The following is a 25562-nucleotide window of genomic DNA, read 5'->3' as shown; positions in this document are numbered from 1 at the left end:
ATGGGACCATTTATAAGAGATCAATTTGTTCAAAATTCTCTTTTTCGGAACAGTTCTGAGCTAAGATATGGATACAGTAACACAGTCATTGTTCAATCTTTTTGTTTCAGTTACTGTGTTCTTTCTGGGCTTGGTTCTGCTATTTTTACTCCAATCCAGGATGTTCGGACAACTTGTTTCTTGGATTTTAAATGCTGCCACTTTCAGACGCAAAAAGCAATGCATAAGACTTGGACAATTTCAATTTGGACTTCTTTCTGGTAAGGTTGTTGTTTCAGATGTTGCATTTACAACTCCTGACATGCATATAACAGTTGTCCAATTAGTGGCACGTTTGAAATGGTGGGCTCGCGTTGATGATTCTCCTTCAGCTCCATTAAAAAACTCGAGTAGACTTAGCGTTTTTGTCATTGGACTGCACATTGACTACTTTAATAGCGTTGGAAAGTATTCCGAACTCGAAAGAATGGTTACTGAGACGAAAAAGACACAAAAACTTCAACTGGGGAATTTTTTGAAATCTCTAACAAAAACAATTGGCATTCCTCAAAAAAGGAAGACAAAAAAAAGAGTTACCATTTCTGTATCTCCAAATGAGAATCGAGCTATTCCAAATTACAAAACTGCAATTTCTTGGCTTTCACCTGTTATTGAATTTGCGATTGACAGATGCTCTTTTGTAATCGCATCAGATGTTAGCGATTGCGAATGGGCAAAGACAGTTCCCCTTGCTCACATTCATCCGGAGCCCGCAATGGTCCAAATAAGTTTTGCAAGAGCATCTGGAACATATCGTGTTCGTCCTTGTGACAATGCAAAGGATATCAGGACAAATGAAATAGCAATTTCATTTGTGCAAATAAGTGGATATGCCGAAGAGATTGGAAATTCAAAAGTGTGCAAGGTATTTCCTTCTGAAACAGGAAAGCTTTACACTCCATCAGAATGGATGATGCTGAAATATGAAACTGAAGCAGCAAAGCAAAGCGCAAATACTCATTCAGCATCGACTGAGGACACTACTCAAGAGAATATTCCTTCACAATCATCAGCCTCTGCTTCGACTTCTTCCGGCTCTGCATCTCCTTCATTAACCCCAGCAAGCTCTTCATCTTTCGCATCACCCCTCAGTCCAACTCCATCTCCACTCAGTCCAACAGCAGGCATTGAGCCATCAACTCCGCAATCTTCACAAGCAAGAGCATCTTCAGCAGCATCGTCTCCTTCCACTCCACCGCCTCGCCCTTCATCCTCTTCCATGACTGACAACGATGATTCGATAAGTGATATCGAAGGAAACAACAACTGGTTTCGCACAACTTGGCACTGGATACACAACCTGTTCCCTGCACAGCCAAAAAACGGGGCAGAAGAGGACGATGAAATCGACAGCGATGAGGAAGAAGGAGAGGACTATGCAGACTCTGTCGAAGGAGATGGAAGCAAAGAGGAAGCGTCAAATGAAACATCCAATGGGAACAATGCAAATGAGGGAAAGGGAAATGTTGAAATGAAGATTCAAGGAGAAGAGGGCAGGGATAGTCAATCAAAACCAAGCCGAAAATCCTCGCATCACACCCCTTCTGTCAAAGTCAAGCCGAAGCATCGGCCGAAGCGAAGGAAAAAAGACGGCATTGAGAACCTCTCCCGCCACAGTGCGCAGTTTCTCACTCAGATTTTGTTTGTACCGAGTGCCGAGGGGACGATCGAGTGGGACACGCCTGGCCCACTGCTGGCAGAGGACTTTGAAGTGCAATGGCGCGAGAAGAAGAGGAAAGAGCTCGAAAGACAGGCAGAGCAAGGCGAGCTGAGCTCAGAAGAAGAATGCAGCAGCGTTGCCTATCCGCCGAGTGATGTGCTGAATGAGACTGAAGGCAGCGAGGCAGACGCTGAAGCAGAGGCAGAGGCGATGGAGGAGTGGGAGTGGGACATCGCAGACCTGCCGAAGTATGTCATCGATGTGTCATTCTTCGACACACAGGTGATTTACTCACCATGGATCGACCTGCAACGCTCAATCGTGCAGAACTTCCTGTTCCCGCAGACTTACCGCGACCAGGTCTATCTGTCACCTGCCTCGTTCTTCAGAGAAGATGAGCTGTCTGGAAACATCCACGCTGGCTTCCCTTACTCTGCGTCCACTGAGAACTTGTACGACAACACGATGCCTCCTTCTTCATCGTCATTTTACGGCATGCCCCCTTCACAAAGAGACATCCCCCTGACAACCTCACAAAAGCGTCTCCCCAAACGCCCAGGTGCCTTTATGGACATCTTCATCCGGCTGAAGAAGCACACACGCGCCAGTCTGCCTATCGACCTGAACCACCGTGAGGCCTCCCTCTTCATCGCCACAAACGACCCGGCTGTGGTGGCGATAAAGACACCCAGAACGTGTCTGTCACCCGACGGCTCCTCAATCAGCATCGATGTGTCTGTAGGCACTTGCCGTGTGTGGACGCTGCCCATCTCTTTCCCTCCAAAGCGCCTTGTCGACACGCCAATGTTTTACCACTCGAATTTGAGCAATTATCTTTCCTCGGCTGGATTTTCTACACAAACACAAAATTTATCATCATCGTCTTCCTCTTCCACTTCTTCATCAACCGCATCATCATTATCTTCTTCTTCAAACCCATATTCATTCAATTCATCCTCCTCCTCCTCATCTTCTTCCTCCTCTTCCACATCTCAACTCCGTCCTCCCTGCCCCGTCGAATCTCCACCTTCCATCCTCATCCGCGGTGCCACCTACCAACAAACGCTGCACCGCCCTCTCAAATGGAACGGCATGAGTGACCTGGATATGAACATCACAGTGACAAAGCCAGAGATCTTCTTCCTGTGGGAGCACATCATGTTCTTCCGAGTGCTCGGCCAGTCTTGGAGCAACCCGATGCTCTCGGCTGCACATCTCCAGCAGACACAAATACAACAGCTGCAGCAGCAGGTGCACCCAACTTTGCAGTCGAATGACACTTCACCCACTTCATCCTTTGCTTCATTACCATCGTCGTCGTCTTCTTCTTCTTTATCTTCCTCATCCTCCACATCATCCTTTGTATCAACAGTCCCTTCCTCCAACTCCTTCTGGTCGAGCAGCATGGCTGCTCTGCAAGCCTTGCAGAATATCAAGCGCATTTCCACCTTCCGCACACCGCCAGACATGCGTGACTTTGTACCATCGGTGCGAAGGATGTCAATTTCTGTGAGCTCAGCCATCGTCCACCTGCACGCCAACAACGATTCACTCATTCCAAACCCGAATGTGCTGGGCGACATGGGCGGAAACACCTTTGTGGATGTCGTTGTGAAGAACATCCAGCTCAACATGCAGTTTCCTTCCACCTCGTTCGAGTTCATTCCACAGCGCTCGCTTTACTCCCTCTTCCTCGCCTCCTCCTCCATCGATCTGAACTATGCCCTTCCTCAGCCTGTCTTCGACCCCATCAACTTCGCCCGTATCACTTCTCTTGTATTCACTTTGGATATGAACAGCCCAAACTCTGCTGCTCTGCCCCGCACCCCTGCCTCTCTGTCTCTCCTTCCTCTCTCTGTTTCCACTGCCAACCAATCACACAGCCGCTTCCATCTGCACGAGTCAAACAGCGACCCCTTCGGCATTTCCAGCGATGTGTCTATCCCTTCTGCTGCCCCCTTAGAAACACTGGCGCCAGCCTCAGCCACTCTCCCTTCAAGCATCATTGCGATGCACATTGGCGTGGAGAATTTGGACTTCGACTTGCAAGGCACAACAGTCTGTGCCATCCAGCGGGTGATCTCGTCGCGGCTGCCGTTCTCCCCGCAGTTTGTGCTGTATCAGTCAAACTCCATCATCAAAATGCAGAAAAGCGCATCAGCGTCGAATGTGCCTGGTTTGTCGTCTGTTGGAAGTGCCCTGCTGCCTCCTGCTGCTCCTCTTCCAGAAGGCTTCGTAGAAGAGAAAATCCCTCCTTATCTTTCATTCTTCTCTTCAGAGTCAAAAGAGAGGATGGTCAACAACATCACCCTGACAGTCGCTGTGTCCAATGTTTCTGTGTATGCTGTGCTGCATCGCGAGCTCTTCCACGACATTTCTGCGCTGCCGCCACGAAGAAAGCGCACAGCAGCTGGTTTGCCTTCTGGAATGACTGGTACACAGAATGGCACGAACGGCACAGTTCCTCACACACAGACAGCTAACCAGCAACAATTTTTGTTGAGGTCACATTACAGAGAGGAAACAACAGAGCTAACAGATGAACCCACTCCACCTGATTCTGCGCCTCCATCACCAACAAGAGTGCCCCCACCAGAGGCAGCCATAGACACACAACCAAAAGAACCCTCAACGCCACTTCAGACAGAAACACTCACACAGCACATTTCTTCCTTTGCGAATTCGACGCTGAACACGCGAAGGAGAAAGAGGCCTGCAGTCAGTTTGATTGGGGACTCTGCTTCCGCTGAAGGCTCATTCACATCATCTTCTTTAGGCTCGTCGCCTGATGGGATATCCAGCATTGCTTCAACTGAAAGCTCGCTTGAAGCTTCTTCAACCACATCTTCATACAAATCTGCCTCTCAATCTTCATCTGTGTCTTATGATATTCCATCACTCAGCCAGTCTCCTTGCGCCACTTCACCACAAATCCCAACATCTTCTTCTTCCTCTTCTTCCTCTTCTTCCTCTTCTTCCTCTTCTTCCTCTTCTTCTTCTTCTTCTTCTTCCTCTTCTTCCTCTTCTTCCTCTTCTTCTTCTTCTTCTTCCTTTTCTTCTTCATCCTCTTCCTCCACCACCACTTCAAAGCCATCATTCACACGATCTCAGCAGCATCAGCCACAACAATCTCAATCACAACCACATACGCGCTCTCCTCGCTTCTTGAGTTCTGCTTCTCAGATGTCTGCAGCTGCGGTCAAGCCTTCTCCCTCAGAGCCCCCCAAAGTGAAGATTCTCTGCTCGCAAATCACATTCAAAATGGAGAAGCGGTCGGTCAGCGGCATCGATGCGCCCTTTTTGACGATGTATTATGTGCTCTATCACCCCACCGGCAGGATTAGTGTGTTCCACTTTGGAAGAGCGCTGAAGCTGCTGGGTGTGGAGCTGAGTGCGAAGGAGGTGCTGTGCATATTCAACCAGTGCATCAACACTGAACAGGACATCACACAGCTGAAACTGGGCGAAGACACCACACGCGAAAGCAAGTCTTTGATAGACGAGGTGATGCAGCGACACTCCAGCAGCAGCCGAGCAAGAGGGAGAGAAACAGAAACAGAGGCAGAAGCAGAAGCTGAAGCTGAGACTCCATTCACACGCCCTCTTCTGACACTGTCATTGAATCAGTATCTGCTCCTCTGCCGGAGGGTGTATGCTGCGTATTCAGCTGGCAGCTCCCTCAAAATGTCTGCCTCTTCTTCTCCTCTGCTGATGTCTGTACCTCGTTTCAGGTTCTCCTCTTCGTCTCCTTCTAACACGGCAAATGTGCTCAACAACTTTTCGCAGCCAAGAGACAGTTCGTGGACTTCGATGATGTCTTCTTCTATTTCTTCTCTTTCCTCTTTGCTCACATCTCCCATGATATCCACATCCTCCCCCACAATCATCTACTCCCATCCCTCATTCATTGTCATCCAATCCTTCTCCTTCAGCTTCGGCAATCAGTGCGGCCCTTCGCTCTTCGGTGCACGCTACCACACGGCAATTGATGCACAGATTGGAACAATACGTGGCTCATTGACACCAACACAAATATTAGACATCAACAAGTTTGTGGTGAAGTTTATTCATCAGTACAGCACAGGCGACACAAGAGAGTGGATCACCCAGAACCCGGTGCTCATTCCGCTGAAGTCGTCGACATTCAAAAGCTCCATCCAGAACATCAAACACTCCACACTGGGACAGAAAGTGCTGGTGGCAGACAACGTCATCACGGTCGACGAGAAGGACATCCCTTCGTCTGTCAAGACTCCCCTCATCATCAGCCCGCCCACACCACACAAAGTGCCTATCATTGAGAAGGCAAAGCTCTTGCTGTTCAAGCCGAAGCCTTCATCAGCATCGCAATATGCAGCTGGCAAGGAGGTCGAAGCGTCTGACCCGTCCACTCTATTCCATCCGACTCACACGCCTTCTCTCATCACTCCGCCGTCCGCTCTGCCTTCTCCCTCAGCCATGCGAACACACAGCGAATCCTCTGCTTTCATCTCTGCACTGCCATCTGCCAGCGATGCAGCGTCATCCTCTAACAACGATCTGTCGCTCATCTTCATCCCAGACAAGTTGGCTCTTCCTTCTTTTTCTGTTGTTCCACTCACTGTTCATGCTGTTGTGCAGCCAATCTCTCTGTCTATTGTAAGCAAAACATCCATCTCCACTCTCTCTTTGTCGCTTCCTCTTCAAGTTGTGTTCTCCTCTGTACCCACAGTGCGTTCTCTGTCTACTCTTATCGTCTCTTTTCCTTCTCTCGCTTTTTCTGCCCTGCTCAGCAACAAAGTGTGGATGACACCAAACTTCACCCGGATGACTGCAAGTACTGCAAAGATGAAGCCGCCTCCTTCTCAATCGCCATCATCTTCACAACATTATCCACACACATTTGCAGAGGTGTTTGCCTTCAGCACACACGGATCCTTCACCTACTTCTCCTCCCCTCCTCCCGCAGAGAATGAGCTTCTGCAACGTCATCTGCTCCTCTCCCTGCGAGACAAATACAGCAAGCGCATTTCTCTCCTTCGCAATGAAAGTGCTGTTGCGTGGATGTATCCTGCTGCCCGTGTGATGGGCGTGTCTCCTTCAGCCATCGTTCCACTCTCAGCCACATCGGATGTGGAGTATTCTGTCCCTTCCTCGTTGCTTGGCAGCAACCCCGTTGAAACATCAGAGTCTGCTTATTCTCATTCAGCACTGGCAGATGAGCAGCACCTCATCCCCATCACAAATCCAGCATACCCACCAAAGCCTCTTCTTATTCATTCTTCCATTGCTTATCCGTCTGTCCAGCCTCATCTTGTCTCAAAGCAGTGGATCCAAAACAGCACTTGTCGCGAATCAACACTTGAAAAGCATACAACAGAGACGAGTGAAGATATGTCCTTCTTCTCATTCCCTGCTTCTTCAACAGCTGCGTTTCTGCCTTCTTCTTTCCCTTCTTCTTCTTCTTCTTCTTCCTCATCATCATCTTCTTCTTCTTCCTCCTCTGCTTTCTCATTGTCTCCTGTTCTTTCTTTCCCATCTTCGACAAGCCAATCAACTTCCTATGAAAGCAAAAAGGCAGTTTCCGAAGACGACTCCACCTCTTCTCAGATGAAAGCCCCCTTTTCTCCGTATCAGCAGCCTCCTCCGCGAATATCCAATCCTGACTGCTTCTTTGCCCTGCATTGGTATTCAGTCACTCCACAGACCATCCCGACGGTTGCATGTGGAGCTGTGCACTCGATGATACTCCCGCACATCACTCACATCACACAACACGCACACAATCACTCACTTCGTCAATCACCTGAACATTCTTATTCGGCTTCTGCTTCTGCTTCTCCTTCTGCTTCATCATCATCACCTTCTCCTCCATTCTACACTTCATTCAATTCACGTGCCCAACCTTCATTTTCACCTCTATCCTCATCTGACCTGCTGACTCATTCCACACCCGACATCCTTCGCTCTTTTTCGATTGAAAGTGCGCTTCGTGACGTTAATTCTTCATCTTATTATGCATCTCTTTCTCTTCCTACCATTTCACCTGTATCGTTCTACCAGTCACTTCTGCCTTCTTCAAAACCATTTGCATCCAATCAAATATTGAACAAGAACCTTTTCATTTCCGACCAGCCGACTCCTGCTTCTTCTGCCACCAGCTCTCCTTCGCCTGCACCTTCACGTTCTCAGTCTACTGCTTTCTCTCAATTTTCTGCTTTATCATCATCATCTTCTTCTTCTTCTTCCTCTTCCACTTCATCATCTTCATTTTCTTCAACTGTTTCCCCAACTTCTGTTCAGCTTATGCTTCCATCTGCTGCAGAATCAGACGAAATAAGTGTTCCTTCTGCCATTTCAGTCGATTTCAGTGCCAATCTGCTATGTGTTCCGTACTTTTTGTGGGTGTTTGAAGACTATCTGCTGCTGGCAATGACACACATGCACAATGTCCTCCAAGCACTGCCAACTGTTGCCATTCCACTGACAAGTCAGCAGTCAACAGGCACTACTGATGGCTCTGCTTCTGCAAAACAAGACAATAAAAGCAAAGCCAACAGCAATGATAAAGATAAAAATCAAGCACTTACAAAGATGTATGCCTCATCACCCACAGCAATCACCACAATTTCGCATCGAATGCCTTCAATTCATGTTTCAATTGAGTCTCTGAATGTGGCTGTTGTGCACAACATAGCTCTTCCCCGCTATCAGAGGCCGTTCATCACCCAGCTCTTCAAACAGACTCCTCCAAAATCCTTCGCCCAGATGTTCGCACTGAACAACTTAGTTTTCTCGTTCTCTTCATCAAAGACGAATGTGGCACAAGTAGACAAAGACAGCCTGCAGACTGCTCAGCCACAAAGAGCATCGACTCTTCATTTGGGAGAACTGTCAACTTTGTCTGCAACTCCAAAGACGCTTTCAGCAATCTCTTCGAAGACAGCCAGCAGCTACGCATTCAACTCGGCTGTGGCATCAGCCAACATCCGCAAAGACAGAGATATCCTCAAGCAGAATTCACTGCACTCGTATTCTTCCTCAGTGGCTGGTGGCAAAGACCGGTGGGGCAAGTTCGACAGGAAGAAAGACTTCTCCCTCAGAACAGAAAAGCTCCCGCCGTCTCTTCGCAACTCATCAGAGGAGTCGAGATCCATCCACATTCTGCTGACGGTCGAAGGTTTTTCAATGTCTGCCGTGCCTTTGTTTGTCATCGCTCCCAAAAATGGCACAAATCAATGCGATGCAAAGCAAGTGCCGTTGAGTCCTCTGTCCCCAGGCGATATCAGTCCTGTGCTGGGATCAGCTTCTGCTGCTTCCTCTGCCTCTTCATCGCCTGATGAAGCACATGCACTTTCTCGTCCGTGTCTACTGTTTGACTTGAAGAAAACAAAAGTTCGGATTATCAGACAACAGAATGAGCTGAGTGTTTCTATTGGTGATGAACAAGAGGCAACTAACGCACCAGCTCAAAATGCTTCATCATCTTCTACTAACTCTGAAGCAAGCAAGCCAATTCTTTCACCTGCCATTGCATCCAACTTCTTGAGTGTTGGAACAGCTGTCTCGTATCTCACTATCGAAGTCACTCCTTCTTTTTATCTGTTTCTGTCACACGGTGCACAGGAATGGACAGCCACCCTTGCACGATTCATGCAGAAAGCTGCCACAGCTCGTCAGTCGCTTTTTGATGAGCCTCGTGTGCCTGACAGGGCAGGAGATGCATCACCAGGTTTGTCTGGTTTACACCATTCAACAATTCCATCTGGAGTTCCTGCAACACCTTCTCATTTCCCGCAGAGAAGCCACATTCGACGCAAAACTGGGGTGAATCTCTCACCAAGTGCGAGTTATGCTGCGGAAAGCACATTGTTGCCAGACAAAAGCAGTTTTCAAGGCAGCGACACAATGAGAAGCGCCATCGCACAGCACGGGAGAACATTCCTTTCGTTTGTCACATCTGCACCTAAGCAAAGTTCTAATGGCTTAATGACTGAACGTGAGTTTTCTTTCACAACGAAGAAGCCAAAGGCGCCCAAGCCAGTCTTCAAGTTGGATCCTTCGATGGAGTTTTCTGTATCAATTGGTCTGACTGAAGTGACTCTGCTTGGGATTGGCGACTCAGACAACACGGCATTTACACTTGGGCAGACCACACTCGGACTCACTCTGTTTCCTTCTCTCACACACAACAGTTCAAACTCTGTCATTGCCACATCAACAGCCACGGCTGCTCCGAGTCCAAATCCTCTGACTTTCAATCCTTCTTCGTTTATGTTTTCGCAACAAAAGAACTTCTCACGGAAGACTGCTTCGATGATTCCATCCACTTTGCCTTCGTCGATGTTTCAGCCTTTCCCAAGTCAGTCATTGCAAACAGACCACACAACTCGTCTGTCTCCTTTGCAAGGAGCATTTGTTCTGCTGCAGACAGCTGGCGACTCTCTCTCTTCTGATGCTCTGAGAACAGCAGACGGCAAAGGACTGCCAATTCTGATGGTGAAGAACCTGTCTGGTGTTCTGAAAGTGTCATCAATCTCTCTCAAGCTTCATCCTTCTCTCTGGCCCCACTTCTTCTCAGCGAGAGCTGCAGTTGTCCAGGCGTCTGTATCTTCCTGCTGGACGATGGTGAGAGCAGCATACCGCTCGCTGTTCACTCCAGCAGCAGCAACTTCTGCATCTTCACGACTGGCTCAAAAGGGATTCAGATCAACCACACCACCTCCGATGGCAAAGCGCGAATCCAACCCGTCTTTTGCTCCGCCATCATCTGAAGTGAGTCAGACAAAGAGGCATAGCACACATTTGTCTGAATCGCCAATGCAGAAAGTGTCTGTGAAGGCTAATCCACTAATTCGGGGAGCTAATGTGGAGATGGAAGAGCTGCCATCGGATTCATTAGATGTGTTTGAAGAAGAAGAAATAGAGGCAGAGCATGCCCCTCTTCTCAGGCCACAGAAATCAGAGCGTGGACTTCCGAAAGCTTCCTCATCGCATCCAGCCAGAGAAGATATTCACGTTCTTCCATCTGATGATAATGACGATGAAAAAGAGAACGAAAAAGTCAAAGGGAAAGAAGTTGACGATTCGTTATTGAAGTTGAATAATATTGAAGAAGAAGATGAGGAAGTTGAGGATGAGGAAACAATGGAAGAGGATGAGGAGGAACAAGAAGAGGAAGAAGAAGACGATGATGATTCAAAGGAAGGACAATGGGAAGAAGACGAGAACGGAGAAGTGTATTGGGTCGAATACAAAAAGAGGCGGAAAAAAAGGAAAGGGGCTTCAACAGATGAAGACGATGAAGACGATGAGGAAGAAGAAGAGGATGAAAGCGATGAAAGCGATCTTATGTTTGGCTTGCTTGATTACAACGGTCAGGATAGCGAGCAAGATGAAGATGAAGATGATCGAAGGAGAGATTATTCGCACAGAAGACGAATGAGACACAGAAGAAGAAGAGGGCGCTCTGGACAGATGAGAGAAGAGAACGAATATGCTGACAGCGATTACAGCGAAGATCCAGATGAAAGCTATTATGAAGATGATTACGACAGCATTGGAGATGATTTGGATTACGAAGAAGACGAGGAAGAGGAAAGACGGCAGCTGTGGCAGTTTTTGGAGCTCCAAGTTGGTCGAAAGCTGAATAGAAGAACTGTGATTGAAGCTTTTCTTGCAGATCAGCAGGAAATCGAGGAGAGAGATGCAGCTGGCGAGCAGATTGATACTGAGACACAAAAAAGGTATGCCTTTGGGCAGATGCTGTTGGATTATGAACACAGAAGAGCACTTCGACATCGCAGGCAGAAAACACTCCGATGGCAGGCACGTTCTTTGAGACGGCGACGAGGCTCGATGGGCAATAGACAAATGGTGATTGGCGATGAAGACGAAGAGATCGACGAAAATGCCATGTTTAATCCGATGTGGGGTGCAGATATTTTGCAGAAGCGATTGAAGCATGTGAAGAAATCGCTACAAAAGCGGAGGAAAGAACGGAACAGATATCTACGCTCGCAAAGGAAGATGAAGAAGGAGCGCAAAATGCCTTGGGATTTCTACGGATTTGGGGATGACAGCGATGATGGCAGCGAAGAAGACGAAGACGAAGAAGAGGAAGTGCAAGACAGTAGGATTCGCAGTACCGCTTCCACAGGAGCATACAGAAAGGGGTCAATTGCTTATGTGCATTCCAGGCAAGCGACCAGACGTCGTCTTTTGACAAACCAGATTCCTTCCTCCGCAGCTTCTTCTCCATCCTCTGCTCTGATGGCAAACCAGCAAAACAGCATCCGTTTTGTGTCTTCTGAGAAAGTACCTCGAATCTTTTCTGTTTTGTGCCAGTTTACCATTGACAATGCACGCGTTTCGTCAAAAGTGGAGAAACTTGGAGAATTCACTATTCAAATTGAAAGAAGTCTCATTTCTGCAGTTGTTGTCCCAATCATGTCGAAGCAAAGTCCAACTCAACCAGTAGCTGCATCTTTGGCTATTCAGCCTCCCACAACTTTGCAATCGAATTCGAATTCTTCTTCATTAACACCAGCGTTGAGTGTGTCATCGCCTTTGCACCAGCAAACAACAACCATTCAGCACACAACACAAGCTTCAATAGCTCAATCACCTCTCCATAGCAATGCGATTCAGCCTGTTTCACAAACTCCACCAAGCACGTTTTCTCAACGTTCAGAACATCAAATGCGTACTGAAACAGCATCAACTTCAGCTTCATCCACTCCTTCATCAAACACCCCTTCGGCATCAAACACTTCAGAGAACAATCAACAGGCCGATGGACAAAATGAGCAGAAAAATACATCTCCCTCTTTATTCATATCTGTCACTCCTTCTGTTGATCGGATTGAGCTGATCTATCATGAAAGCGAATATCGCACAGAAACCACCCCTCACATCAACGTGGCTGTAAACAACATTCTTGCAGCACTTTCTGTTCTTATCAAAGCAAAAGAAAAGAATACGAAGAGAAACAAAACAAAAGAAAGGGGAGAAGGAGCAACGCCTCCACCATCGCAGCCAAATAATCAGCCAGCTGCAACTATACAAATAGGACAAGTGACAACTTCCACTGCTCAGAATTTGTCACAGGCAAGAACATTTAATCAAAGCAATAATATCACCGCAGGAGCTTCTGCTGCAATGCAACAGCAAACAAATCTCGCTTTTAGAGATGCTAATGGCAATACTCAAATTTCTGCTGATGGAAATGAAAACCCAACACAAGAACAACAAGTGATTCCTCCCACACTACCAATTGATGCAATGATGGATGTTGGTTCATTTGTTATCAGCATTCCGCTCAGCACACGCCGATTGAAGACACTCGAAGCATTTGTCCGTTCCTGGCTGCCTCAGACATCAATTCTGCTTATTACAACAGGGACGCAACGAGCAGCCACTCAACAACAACAACCTCCAATGCTTCAAACAGGCTCATTCCATCCGTCTCTTGTCACACAACCAGCCAACTTGCCTGCATATAAGTCTCAGAAAAAGCTATCTATCCAGGTGTGGGAAGACACTGATGCAGACTCAGCGTCTTCAACTGGAATGTCTGCATCTACATCAGGTGGCACATCCAGAACAACCACTCCGTTGACTGCTTCCTCCTCGGAGGAAGGAAGCGATGCTGCTGGCTGGCTTATTCCACTCACTCCGCTCGGACAGCCAATTGTGGATGAGCCATCAGACTTCGAAATGGGTTTTGCTCCAGCGCCAGAATTTGGTGGGTGCACTTCCACTGGAAGCATCAATGCTTCTTCTCAAAATGAAGGAAATAAATCAAGGCCAAATGAGAAACTGAATAGCTCTGGAACAATTTCTGAACTTCCTGATGGATTTGCACCTCATCCGAATGCTAAAGGCAAGAGAAGCCCTCTATCAAGCACAATAGAAGGAGATGAACCTTCTAACTTTACAACACTGACTGGTCATCACCAATCAACATCCTTGGGACAGCCATTGACATTAAGCAGCAAAGGAAACCAACCAGAACAGTTTGGTTCTCTCCGTCTTCATCGGCGGTTGAAGTCACAAAGAAATCTGGTTGATGTCTCTCGGATACTGTCTGGAGACTTGACATCTCTCACACCTGAGGGCGGTTCACAACTGTCTTCTTCTTTTTCAACATTGTCTCCAGCTTCCGACAATCAGTCGCAGAAGTCTGCACAAATTGGTTCTTCTCCGTTGAATGCACCTCCGCAAACTGAACAAAAATCATTTAATTTTGAGAGCTTTTTTGGTGAAGGTTCTTCTCTGAGGCCGTCACCTGGGTTGATTGAATTCCTCCAAAACGCAGAGGAAGAAAAAAGAAGGAAGAAAGATGATAAGCATTCTGGTCTCGCTAGCAGCAGCGCAACAATTAGAGCGAAAAAGTTGCTGAAGGATTACAATTCTCAAGATTCTGCCAGTTCTTCATCTCGTTCATCTCTCTTCTCTTCTCTTTCATCTTCACTTTCATCTTCAACCACTTCTTTTTCAAAGCGTGTCCCAAGCGTTCAGTCAACAGTGCCTTTGCCTCAGTTGACAGTTTCTCCGCTTTCGACTCCTCATTCAAAGCCAACCCGAAGAGCAACTCCTCCTCTGCCTCGCATTCCCACTCCGCCTGCTCCTATTTCAATTGAACAATTCAATGGAACTACAATCCCAACCTCGCAGTCACCCACAGAAATCGGACAAAGAATTCAAGATGTTCCACCATTGTCTTCTTCTCCACATGGAACACTATCTTCCTCTCGCACTATGTTGAGCTCACAAAAAGCTCAATCTGAGAAGAAGCCTCGTCTGTTTCACATTCCCTTTCACATTACTTTCACACTCCATCGCGCTCATATTGCATCTTCACTGCCATCTTTAATTCTACTGGATGAGTTCTGTGGAATGTCACTGTCTGTTGTGTATCAGCCAATGAGAGTGAAGAGAAAGAACCATCTTGGTCAACCTTCTGTTGCGTTGCATGTGATTCCAAATCCAACCAGTGATTTGTCGCTTTCTGTTCAAGATACGCGCACGATGCAGACTGCTCCTGGGAATGTTCGGACTCAACAGCTGCAGCGCAATTCATTGGAACGTCCAATGCCACTTCCAACTACTCCTTCCTCTGCCACACAAGCTCAGCACTTAAAGGCAGAGAAGTCTGAGAAAGCTCAGGATGCGCCAAAGGGCAAAAAGCAAGCTGGACCTCGTTTAGGCAATCAACCAGAAACACCTCATCCAACGATATTTACACGGAATCTTTCAAAAATCACACAGTTCGAAACAGCAAAGCATGTTGACAAGGACTTCACTTTGAACATGCTGTTTTATATAAGACAGAATCGTGTCACATTCCTCCCTGCACAAAAGAGGAGCAGAATTTCTGCGGCCGCATTGTTCTCTCAGATGGCACATACAGCAACACAGATCCAGCCTGCCGTTGAATCAACACCTGTCTATATTTCGCCTCACAACTCTCCATACAACCACAGCATCGGTCCAGATGGAGGAGCGTTTATTTCGCATAAATCATCTTCGTCTGTTGCAGCACCAAAACTTAATTCACACCAATCAAAGGGAAAACATTCAAGACGCCCAACTTTGAGACCATCTCCATTTGTGGCACCAAGTCAGAAGCAAGCGAAGGCTCCATCGACTATCCCGTTTCTCGAAACACTTCCTCCGATTCCAGCTGGAATTCCTTCTCTTTTGCTTCCTTCTGTTAAAGGTGCTGTCTCTGTCACATCTTTCTCTCCTTCTCATCTGTCAACATCAACCAAACTCTCTGAGCAAAGCAGCAAGCCTTCAGAAGGAGAAAATAATGCTGAAAGGCAACAATTTTCGCAACAGAATGTTCAATCTGTAAGTCAATCTTTTGTTTCGTCGTTTGCGCCAAGTTCATTTCCAACTCTTCCTTCTCTTCAAAACGAATTTTGGAATTCACCTAAACAGAGTTTTGTAAATGATACCCAGAACACGACTTCAACCAATCTTCAGATGAAGGATATAGCTCAACAACTGTGCACATCAGCAATTGTAGAATTGGGAAAGATGTCAATATTAGTCAATCCAGAGATGTTTTCACATATTCTGCTAGTTTTCCAGAACATTCAATCAGAAGTGAAAGGCATAGCATTGCAATTGAACTCAGTAATGACTGAAATCAAAACTGTTGCAAAAGAAATTGGAGATAAGTTTTCAAGCCAAGAAAAGATGGCAAAGAAGAAAGAGAGAGAATCACTGAAAAAGCTGCAAATCATCACAGATGTGGTTGAGAAGCACAAAATGGAGAAAGTCCGAAGAGTTGGATCGCCTTCATTTGGTCCGATGCGACTTCAAGCAAAGACAGGTACACTACAAAGATCAAACATATCTGGTGTATTCTCAAGTCTATCAAAAATGCAAAGCAGTTCACTTTTATCTCCTTTCCTGCAAACAAGCAGAAGCAACGAGCCTTCACAAAAGCCTTCTCTATCTCCATCTTCGTCTTTTGAGCTCACTCCCAAGCAAGATCTGATAAAGGAGCAAAATCTTAAACGCTTTCTGCCTCTGTCATTTGGATATAATGTCTGTATTGTGTCTGAAGAAATATCTGCCATTGCTACAGATTCTCCAACATCTTTGCTATCCTTCTCAACCGGTGCTCTTTATGCCAATCTTCATGCAGTGCCCATTGCTTCTTCAAAGATCACGTTTGCTATTAGCGTCCCACGTTGTAAAGCCATCCTTGCCAAATATGCAGACATACGCACTCAAATAAGAAACTCGCCTTCTGCTGCTCAGTCTCCAACAAAACTGGGACATACTCAAAATCATGCATCATTAAGCGCTTCTCAAGCTGACAGCTCTCAGTTCTCAAAAGGTCAACAAACAATGTGGACACAGGATGACATCAGAGCATTCTTAACATCTCCTCAATTCCTGTTGAACAGCACACTGGCAATCGTCAAGATGTCAATTGAAGTAGAAAAACTTGCACATGAAAAGCTTTCAAATGATCCAAAAGCAAACTCAACACAAATAGCCGTCAAAGCAACACAACAAAAACGAACACCAAAATCTTCTTCGAAGAAGCTTCCACAGGACCAGTCAAAGAACTCAAGGAAAAGCTCTCCTCTTTCTGTCAAAGAGTCTGCACAATATCCTCAGACTTCTGGTGCATTGTCAATGTCTCCATCCATTCAAAGCCCAAGAGAAGCTGCAGCTGGGGCATCGAAATTGGCATGTGAGCATGTTCAAACAAGAGATTTGTATCGGGCTGATATTACCGATGTGGCAGCCACTTTATTACCAAGTGCTGTTTCATTGCTCCAAATAATGGTACAAAGATATGAAACAATTTTGGAAACATTTAGAAACTCATCGAAGAAAGAAAAGTGGAAAAAGAAAAAGAAAGCCGAGAAAAACAGGAATGATGCTTCTTCATCTCTTGGTCAGAAAACTGCCCCCTCAAATAAGACGCTCAAGGAGCCATTGAGCAGTCCTCGTTTTATTGAAAACGGAAAGATTTCAACAAAAAATCTGAATCTGACATCATTGTTGAATACAAACTATAATTCAAAAGCGAACTTGCGGCTGACAACAGGCAGCGATTCGACTCGCTCAAAAACATCGTTTTTCACCTCTCCTCTTCCTCCGCGTCCTCAGGTTCTTTCATCTTCTCTCCACAACCATACTCCATCTTCATTGTCCACATCTTCTGATACTTCTCCAGCGATGTCTGACAATCTCCAATCTTCATTTTCTGAGTCTGTTCAGCCTCGTGTTATGTATGTGACAACATTTACTGTATTTTCTCTGAACATTACAAATGTAACTGCTACCATTGTATCTTCGATGGCACCTTGGATTGCTAAACATGATGGATCACTCGATTCGATTATATCCGATTTGCATCGTCGTCATCAGAATTATTCTCCTGTTTTAATGCGCCATTCGCTGAGAGGGCGTTCTTCATTGGGATCAGTGGTGGCGTCCCCTCCACCTTTTTCTGCGATGGCATCTTCTATTTCTTCTTCATCCCCATCACCATCTTCTCCAACTCCAGATGGTTCTCCTGTTGAGCCTCTTCCTCTACGACCTGGAACTTTGCCTCGGCTGACACCTGTGCCTGCCATTCTCGGCTTCACAAGTCTGTCGTGTGCAGTTTCATTTGGGAAAAGAGTTGAAATCAGAGATGACGACAGTTCAACTGGAACACTCCATCCGTCGCATTCAGTTGGAACACTATCTGAAAGTCAGTCATCGATGACAAACAATTATGGATCTCAATTACGTCCAAATGCTGAACATTCAGCTTTTTCTTTCCCTCATACGGAGTCTTACAGTTGCACACCATTTTCAGCATTGTCTTCAAATAGTGCAACGAATTCAACAACAGGGTTACAGAATTATCCTTCATCAGTAAATAAGCGTTTGCCAATTGAGGAAGATATGACTTTGAATAACAGAGAAGTTCATAATGAACCACCTCAGCTTCTTTCAAGTGACAGTGGATTTTCAAGTGGCAATGCTTTACGCAATGACGAAGAGATAATGACAGAGACAGCTTCGGATCCTGATAGCAGCTCGGACACGTCGTCTCCAAGTGAACATTCAATTGATTCGTATTACGATACAACAAACCCAACGAGTGAGAGTTTATTTTCTTCATCTGGCACATTTTCTTCATCTTCGGGTAACACAGAAAGCTCTGATCATACTTCTGAGCTTGGCTCGATCTTTTCTGATACCCTCCAGGAGAATGACAAAAGCAATGAGGAAAGAAAATCAAAACTACAAATGAATGGCTCTCCGCTCACATCGGGAACTTTCCTATCGTTTTTGTTCAACTTGAACTCTGTCTTTGTATATCTTGTGCCTGCGAAGCAGCTTGCAAGAGCTGGAACATCAATCATGTTGGTACCAAAGCGCGAATCAGCTCTTGATGCAGAGCTGATGTCTCTTCGAGCTTTGCCAATCGATCCAAGAGAAAGGCAGAAGATACTTCAGGCTAAACAAAGGATGTCACAGCAAAGAGGAAACTCATATCAGACAGATAGCAAAAATCGACGTTCTGGACATTCTGGTTTTCAACGTATGGTTGTGCTTCCTGGACTGACGCAGCCAATGGTTGCTGATGCTGGGCTGAGTCGAGCCCTAATTCCAATGGCCACTGTAAAGTTGGTTGCTCGAATAAACGACAAAAATGGAAAGATTTCTTCAGACATAGCATTATCTGGAGTCGAATTGGCATGTGAGCTTGCTGCTCCTCGGCAAATACTAACCATTATCAGGAGTTGGACAGATACAATCTCTGAAGGAATGATTTACGTTGTGCTGCATCGCTGGAAGACAAAGCGATTGTTCAGAAGGCTGCTGAAAGAGAGCAATGACTCCAATCAATCACGTCGTGCAACTCCTGGACCGATATCTGGTCCCTCCGATGGAAGGGGTTCTAAACCATTATTTGCTGGAAATACTGCTTCAGATAAAGCCTCTCTATATGAAGATAATGACGGAAATGAACCAGATGAAGAAAAAGAAAGTGAAAGTGAACAGCCCAGTGAAGAAAGCACCGATGAAGAGACGTCAGAGACTGGACTCTCATCTTTCTCATTTATAAGTTCTGTTTCCGAAACTCAGTTATCGAAAGCATCTTCACACAATTTGTCAATTTCCTCAGCTGCAAAGTCAATTCGTGATAACGTTTCTCCACCAGTAAAACATGGACACCATCGTAAATTGTCCAGATATCGCAAAAAATCCCCATCGATAGCGTCAGGTTCAACCTGGAATTCGCAACAACCATCGATCATTCAAGAAAAGTTATCAAGCGAGGCATTGTCAACAGCTCCGGTTTCTGTAAAAAGTTTTGCTCCGTCAAACATGACAGGAGGACAAACCTGCGAAGAGACGAATGCTTTGTCTGAACAAGGTCTTCTCACAAGTGCAACAGATGGAAATGGCGAAAAGCAAACTGAGATAACATATGAAACAAGTGGTGTCTCGATTGTTCCATCAGCAAAAAGTTTTGATTTCCCATCATTTTCGCTATTTGGCGACAGGCGAATCGAAGTCAATTTAATGTTCTATTTGTCTCCAACAAAAATTGCTTTGATTTCTCCGATTTCTCTCCATCCTTCTTTGCTGAGTACAGAAACAAACATGCCTCACTCGAAATTTGGACTTGACCATTTGACAGGTTTTGCTGGCCCAACAACATCATCCGGAATGCCTATTCCAACAACTCAGAGAAAGCTTCCTGCAAATGTGTCTGCATTCGGACTGTATAATATTGTACATGTAATTTTATCTCCAGAAGTTATTATTCGAGCAAGTGGAACGCAGCAACCAGGAAAAATTATAAAATCAAATGAAAACAGCAAAGATGAAAATGAAGTCACCATTCAAATGCTTAGGAAAGAGCAAGCAACTGAAGGAAACAAGCAAACAAATGCATTTTTCTATCAAGATGAAAGTTCCAAAGCTGGACAATCTGCTCCACAGATGTTCGTTGATGCAGCTTCGAATAGCGAAGACGGAGGAAGATATGGTTCAGGAAGTCTGACAACAAGCTCGTTTAACACTGACACAGACATTGCAGCAAAGAATGCACCAAGAGAACCATCAACTGCAAATGTGGTTACCTTTATCAATATTCGATCACCATCAAAATTGGAGCTACAAAGCACTTTTGTGGATGCTGCACTTCTTTCGATCTCTCAAACGATGGTTGCCGGTTGGATGATCAAAGCAGCTGCAAAGGAGAGAAAGCAGAATTTGAGAGACTGTTTTGTTGCAATTAACATCAAACGATTGATGAGATTGGATGAAGAGCAGGAATATGCCGAAAGGAAAATACTTCTTCATTCTGTGGACAGTTATGTGCATTCTATGAGCGATCCTTCATCCCTTCAAAAACAATTTATGATTAATCCAAATGAATTGCCATATGCTTCATCGCCTTTATACCCTCTTCCTTCCATTGGTCATCACAGAAGCACTTCACGTGCGCATCGTTTGCATTTTGTGCAAAAGCAGCCATCGCAACAGATGAACAACATATTCCCGAATTCCAAAGAAGCCTCGCCATCTGCTTCTCGACAGAATCAAATTGCTCAACAAGAAGGAGCAAAGAATAGTTCAGAAGCAATTAATATTCAACAACCTTCACCTGTGATAAAGTTACAAGAGTTTGCTTCTTCAGAAGCTGATCAACAAAATATAATTGTAAAGCCAAATGAGGGATCGTATTCTGCCTCTATTCAATCTTATTCTGCTTCGGTTCCTAATAAAAAGATTTCATCCGACATTGTTTCCGATTCTACAAAGATTTCTAACGAACAATCAAATGCACTTTCACCACCTGAGTCTAAACCAGCACCGTCAATGCGCACAACGGTTCAAGTTATACTCCATGTGGAGATGGAAGATCTGGTTGTTGGGTGTGATGATGGTGTAACGTGTGCAATCAGAATGCTTCCACAATCATCATTGGATGCTTCATTTTCGATTTCCAGTCTTTCACTTGATTCACCGGAGGACGAGGATGAGGAAGTGCAAGACTTATTGGAAGAAGCAGCATCCAGCTCATCTTCACAAATGCAGGCTAATTCATCAGCAGATGAAGCAAATGGTGGAAATGTATCTGATTCAAAAATGCAACAAGAGCAAAGTGCCAGCTTATCAGACAAGTTTGTCCCATCTGAAAACGAGGAGTATGTCGAACAACAGCAACTTAGGCATCAAAAGAGGCACAAACAACACGAGAAATCATCAGAAGATGAAAATGAGATTGTCTCTGAACAATCCGAAGCTGCAACTTCTTCGAGTTCTCAATCTTCAACTGAACCTTACAGACCCGTCAAAATGTGGATGAATCTCACTCTGTTTACACTCACAGCACCGCTGTTTCATGTTTCTGTATTGCGAGCGTCAAAGCCAGGGAGAAGATTTTCCGATAAGAATGCCTTTTCGTTGGCAATACAGAACACAATGGCCCATGCCACATACTCTGTTCCTCACAGTTGTGAATACAATCCAGATATTCCTCCTCCTCTTCTTCATGTGGCTGGTGAGATTGGTGCCTTTTCTTTCGAATCAATCAGCTTAGAAGACTACTCCCCAATCATCTCCATATTCAAGACAGTATCCCGCTTTATTTCAGCATTTACAGCAAAGGACGAGTCCAGTTTGCCTCGTAAGCAAAGCGTTTCTGGAACAGCAACAGAAGAATATAGGGCCCGGTCAGATTCAATTCAGCGAAAGGAAGAAGAGGCTACACATGCATATAACAGAAAGTACAAGCAAATAGATGCATTGTTTGAATCAGCTGACAGAGGCAAGCAAACTCAGAAAGAACAAGAAGCTCTTTCTTATGAAGCCTTAATAAAAGAACGAACAAAGAAGGAGAAGAAACGATTACCGTGGGAATTCTGCATTAATCTAAGATCGTTTATTATTTCAGGCAGCTACACAGCTCCGGTGAAAGGATCATCTCCGCAGCAACTCAGATTAACAATGGTAAATTTATTCGCTCATCTTGATTCAACGAAAGTTTCTGAAGAATCTCTAACAGCAATTGAAAGCGTTCAGTCTCAACAAATTGTGCAAAGCAACTCTTTGTTTTCAAATGATTCTCTTTCCAACATTAAGCAATCGTCTTCTCTATCTCCATCTGCAACAAGTGCGTATCGATCATTGCAGCCAATAATACTGCTATTTGCATCTGTTGAAAGTATTGCATTGAAAATCAAGGGTTCTCTAACAACAGATTTTACTATTGCTCAAATTGGAGTGTCTGCCTTTATCCCCACTGTATTTATTATTCCATGTGGATATTCTGAACGTCTTATTTGTGTTGCTGATCCAAACCACGAAAACAAAGTGAGGATGAGGAAAGTTATGCAACGAAGAAAAAAGGAGGGAGAAAAAGAACCACAGGAACTATCTCCTTCAGAGTCAACACAAGAATTTGATCCAATGAGAATAACCAATGATGATATCAATGCAATAAACAACGTTATTCCATCTCCATGGATTCGGTGCAATGCAAGAGAGGATCTGCATAGAGCAAATCGTCCTCCTTCGTATGGTGTTTATGGAATTGGAGACGCTTCAACGCTCCAGACGATTCTGGACAACATCACTGGAACATCAAAGCCTGCTCCTCAAGCAGCTTCTCAATCTGCCTCATATTCATCAGCGCGCCGTGGATGGGACCATTCTTCTCTTCTACATTCGTTAATGATGCGCTTGCCATTTGGTGTGACAGTTGAAGGCAATCGATGTGGTGTTCTGTTTACAGACATTGACAGTATTGGAGTTGTAATGGACTCTGCGCTTCATTCACTGATGGATGCGTCAATTAGCCATATTCGCGTCAATCTTAACATGAATTCGGTGAATCCTTCCGTTTACGGTCAACTAGCCTTAAAAGAAATGCAAAAGGGACAAAAGCGCATAAATCAGTTAAGTCATCATTCAACCGTATCGGCAATTCCACCAACATCTGCAACACCAGCAAGCACAGCAAAAACACAGAATGAAACAGAATTTACTTCTCCATCGGCAAAAAGAGTATTGCAACCGATTTTCGTTTCAACTCCTTCCAAGCAGAGTTCAATATTGGCTGAACAGGATGTGCCTTCATCGAATCAATCCCCTTCAATTCCACGGTCTTTTTCCCCATCAAGCGGTGTTTCTCCTACCATTCCCGCCACATCTCCTCCCACTCCGCTTTCGCCTTTGCATTTGGAATCTGAACAACAATCTGACGATAATGTGAAACAAACATATGATTATCCAAGCTCAAAAATGCTTATTGAACAGCAGATGCAACTCGTTAATTCTTTTACTGTTACTTGCTTACCAATTCTCTTTGATCGCGTTGTAATTACACTGTCGTCACTTACAATACCCACTTTAATCTCTTCTGTTGCATCTATCAAAAGCGAAGTGCTGATGATGGTTTCTCAAGTGAATGCAGCTCTTGTTTCTGTGAAGGGAGATATGATTCGCAGAGGCGAGTCAGAGCTGAGCAGCATTCGTAATTCCTTCACATTGGAAGAAGATAGCAATAGCTCTTCGAGATTAAGGCAAAGAAAAAGACCTGAAAAGGAAAAGCCAAAGAAGAGAGCAATGTTAGGGCAAGGAAGATCTCAATCTGCATATTCTTCAGGCAGCGGAAGCTATCAATCAAGATTAAGATCAGAACAATTGGCGCACAAGCAATTAAGATCAAGCTCAGCTGATATAAGTGGAGTGCTTCCATACCAATTGATGCAAAATTCAGAGTCAAGATTTTTGGATATTGTTCCACGGGGTGTGAACTCATCATTCGTCTCGCCTGAAAACATTTTGTCGAATCCTTACAAAACGATTTCAGACTTAATATTTCCTGGTGAATCAAATACCCATCCATCACCTTCCACTCCAATTCATTCATCGACAAGTCTAACGAAAACTTCATCTGTTCATCGGCTTGGCTCTCAGTCAGCATCATCCAATGCTTATTCACCGGCTACAGGATCAGAAAAGACGAAGGACGAAAGTGCTGAAGTTCCCATTGCCTCACTTGGAGCATCATTTGAGCTTGCTGTCTCTCAGTTCGCCAAAAACTGGCTCAAAGCTAATGTGCACTTTGATGGTGGAGCAATGCTGTGTGTGTCATCTTTAATGGTCCGAGCTACAGATGAAGAGTTTTCATCTGCCAAGGAGTGGGTACAGCTTGAGCTCAAAGAAATATCAATTAAAACAGTTCAAACAATCTTGCCTTGCTTTTTGACATCTGCTAATTCAGATGTGATAAACAGACTTATTTCAACACGTGCCGAAACAACTGCTAAATCGTCTCTCTCTGTTGATAGTGCCTTGTCCAGTTCATTCATGGTTCTTGATCAGCAGTTGGATATCCTTCTGGGGCAGCCAACAGTCACATCAATTGCACACACCAAAAAAGGTTATGCATTGGCAGATTCGTTGGATGAGGAGTACACACTTGAATCCTTCCTGACTATTCCCACTACACGTGTTGTTCTATCCGCCACACGTGCAGTTGAAGGAAACACTTTCTTGTGTGCAGCCCGCACGCTCTTCAAGCAGCAATTCGCGACCAGCGACACAGGGACTCCTTATTTGACCTTTACTCGTATTCTGAAATCATTTCTGAGTGAATTTCAATATGGTGCAAAGAAGGGCAGCGCCAGAAGAGGAATGAACCAGCAATCTTCAGACGGGAAAAGCGTTCCACTTGCCTCTTCATCTGTCTGGCGGTCGCTCCAAGATTTTCATTCTCCTGCTGCTGTGCCTATGCAGCTGCTTCTCATGAACAAAATGAGAGAGGAGAAAAAGAAGGCCGAAGGGAAAAGCACAGAATTTCACATAAAGAAGATGGCTGCCCTTGCTGTTATGGTTGGGGAGCAGAAGAGAGCAGAAAAGGACAGCGCTAATGGAGCAACGGGTTCAGAAAAGCAATCAGGAAGCGACTCAGCATCTTCTAATGATGCAATTGGTAAAAAATATCCTGAGTTTGAGTATGTAATGGTATCTGACAATCTGAATTTGCCAACCATTGACATTTTGGGTGAGCTAACTTCTCTAACGATGAACATGCTCCAAGGAATTGTAGATTTTAAATCAATACGAATTGCAGAAATAATGCACAAATACTTTCTTCAGCCTTGCATTTCCTTAACATCATCACTCTCTCCAGCTATTTATCGTACTCTTCCTTCACCTCTTCTGAGACAATGGTGTTTCAATACGCTTGAAAAGCACTCAAAGAAATTGATCGAAATTAAAAAGAAACGGAAAAAGGAAGGAAAGAGTTCATATCGCAACTAACAAGAAATAATAATTGAAAACTGAACAGAATTGATTTTTCGGATTTCAAATTATGATTACTGAG

The 25562-nt window shown here is 45.0% G+C and overlaps 1 protein-coding gene across 1 annotated transcript; it reads left to right on the top strand.

Moving 5' to 3' along the window:
• Positions 1-67: 67 nt before the first annotated feature.
• Positions 68-25498, top strand: MONOS_8345 (uncharacterized protein; the record flags this gene model as incomplete). Its single annotated transcript, XM_067878749.1, has 3 exons — positions 68-133; positions 266-13874; positions 13947-25498. The coding sequence occupies 3 exons, from the start codon at positions 68-70 to the stop codon at positions 25496-25498; spliced, it is 25227 nt and encodes an 8408-aa protein (XP_067736406.1).
• Positions 25499-25562: the final 64 nt, after the last annotated feature.

Source organism: Monocercomonoides exilis, assembly GCF_001643675.1.
Source record: "Monocercomonoides exilis strain PA203 chromosome Unknown scaffold1-2713096, whole genome shotgun sequence".
Taxonomy (NCBI): Eukaryota; Preaxostyla; order Oxymonadida; family Polymastigidae; genus Monocercomonoides; species Monocercomonoides exilis.
Note: the sequence above shows the minus strand (reverse complement) of the source record. Positions and strands in the feature narration are given on the sequence as shown.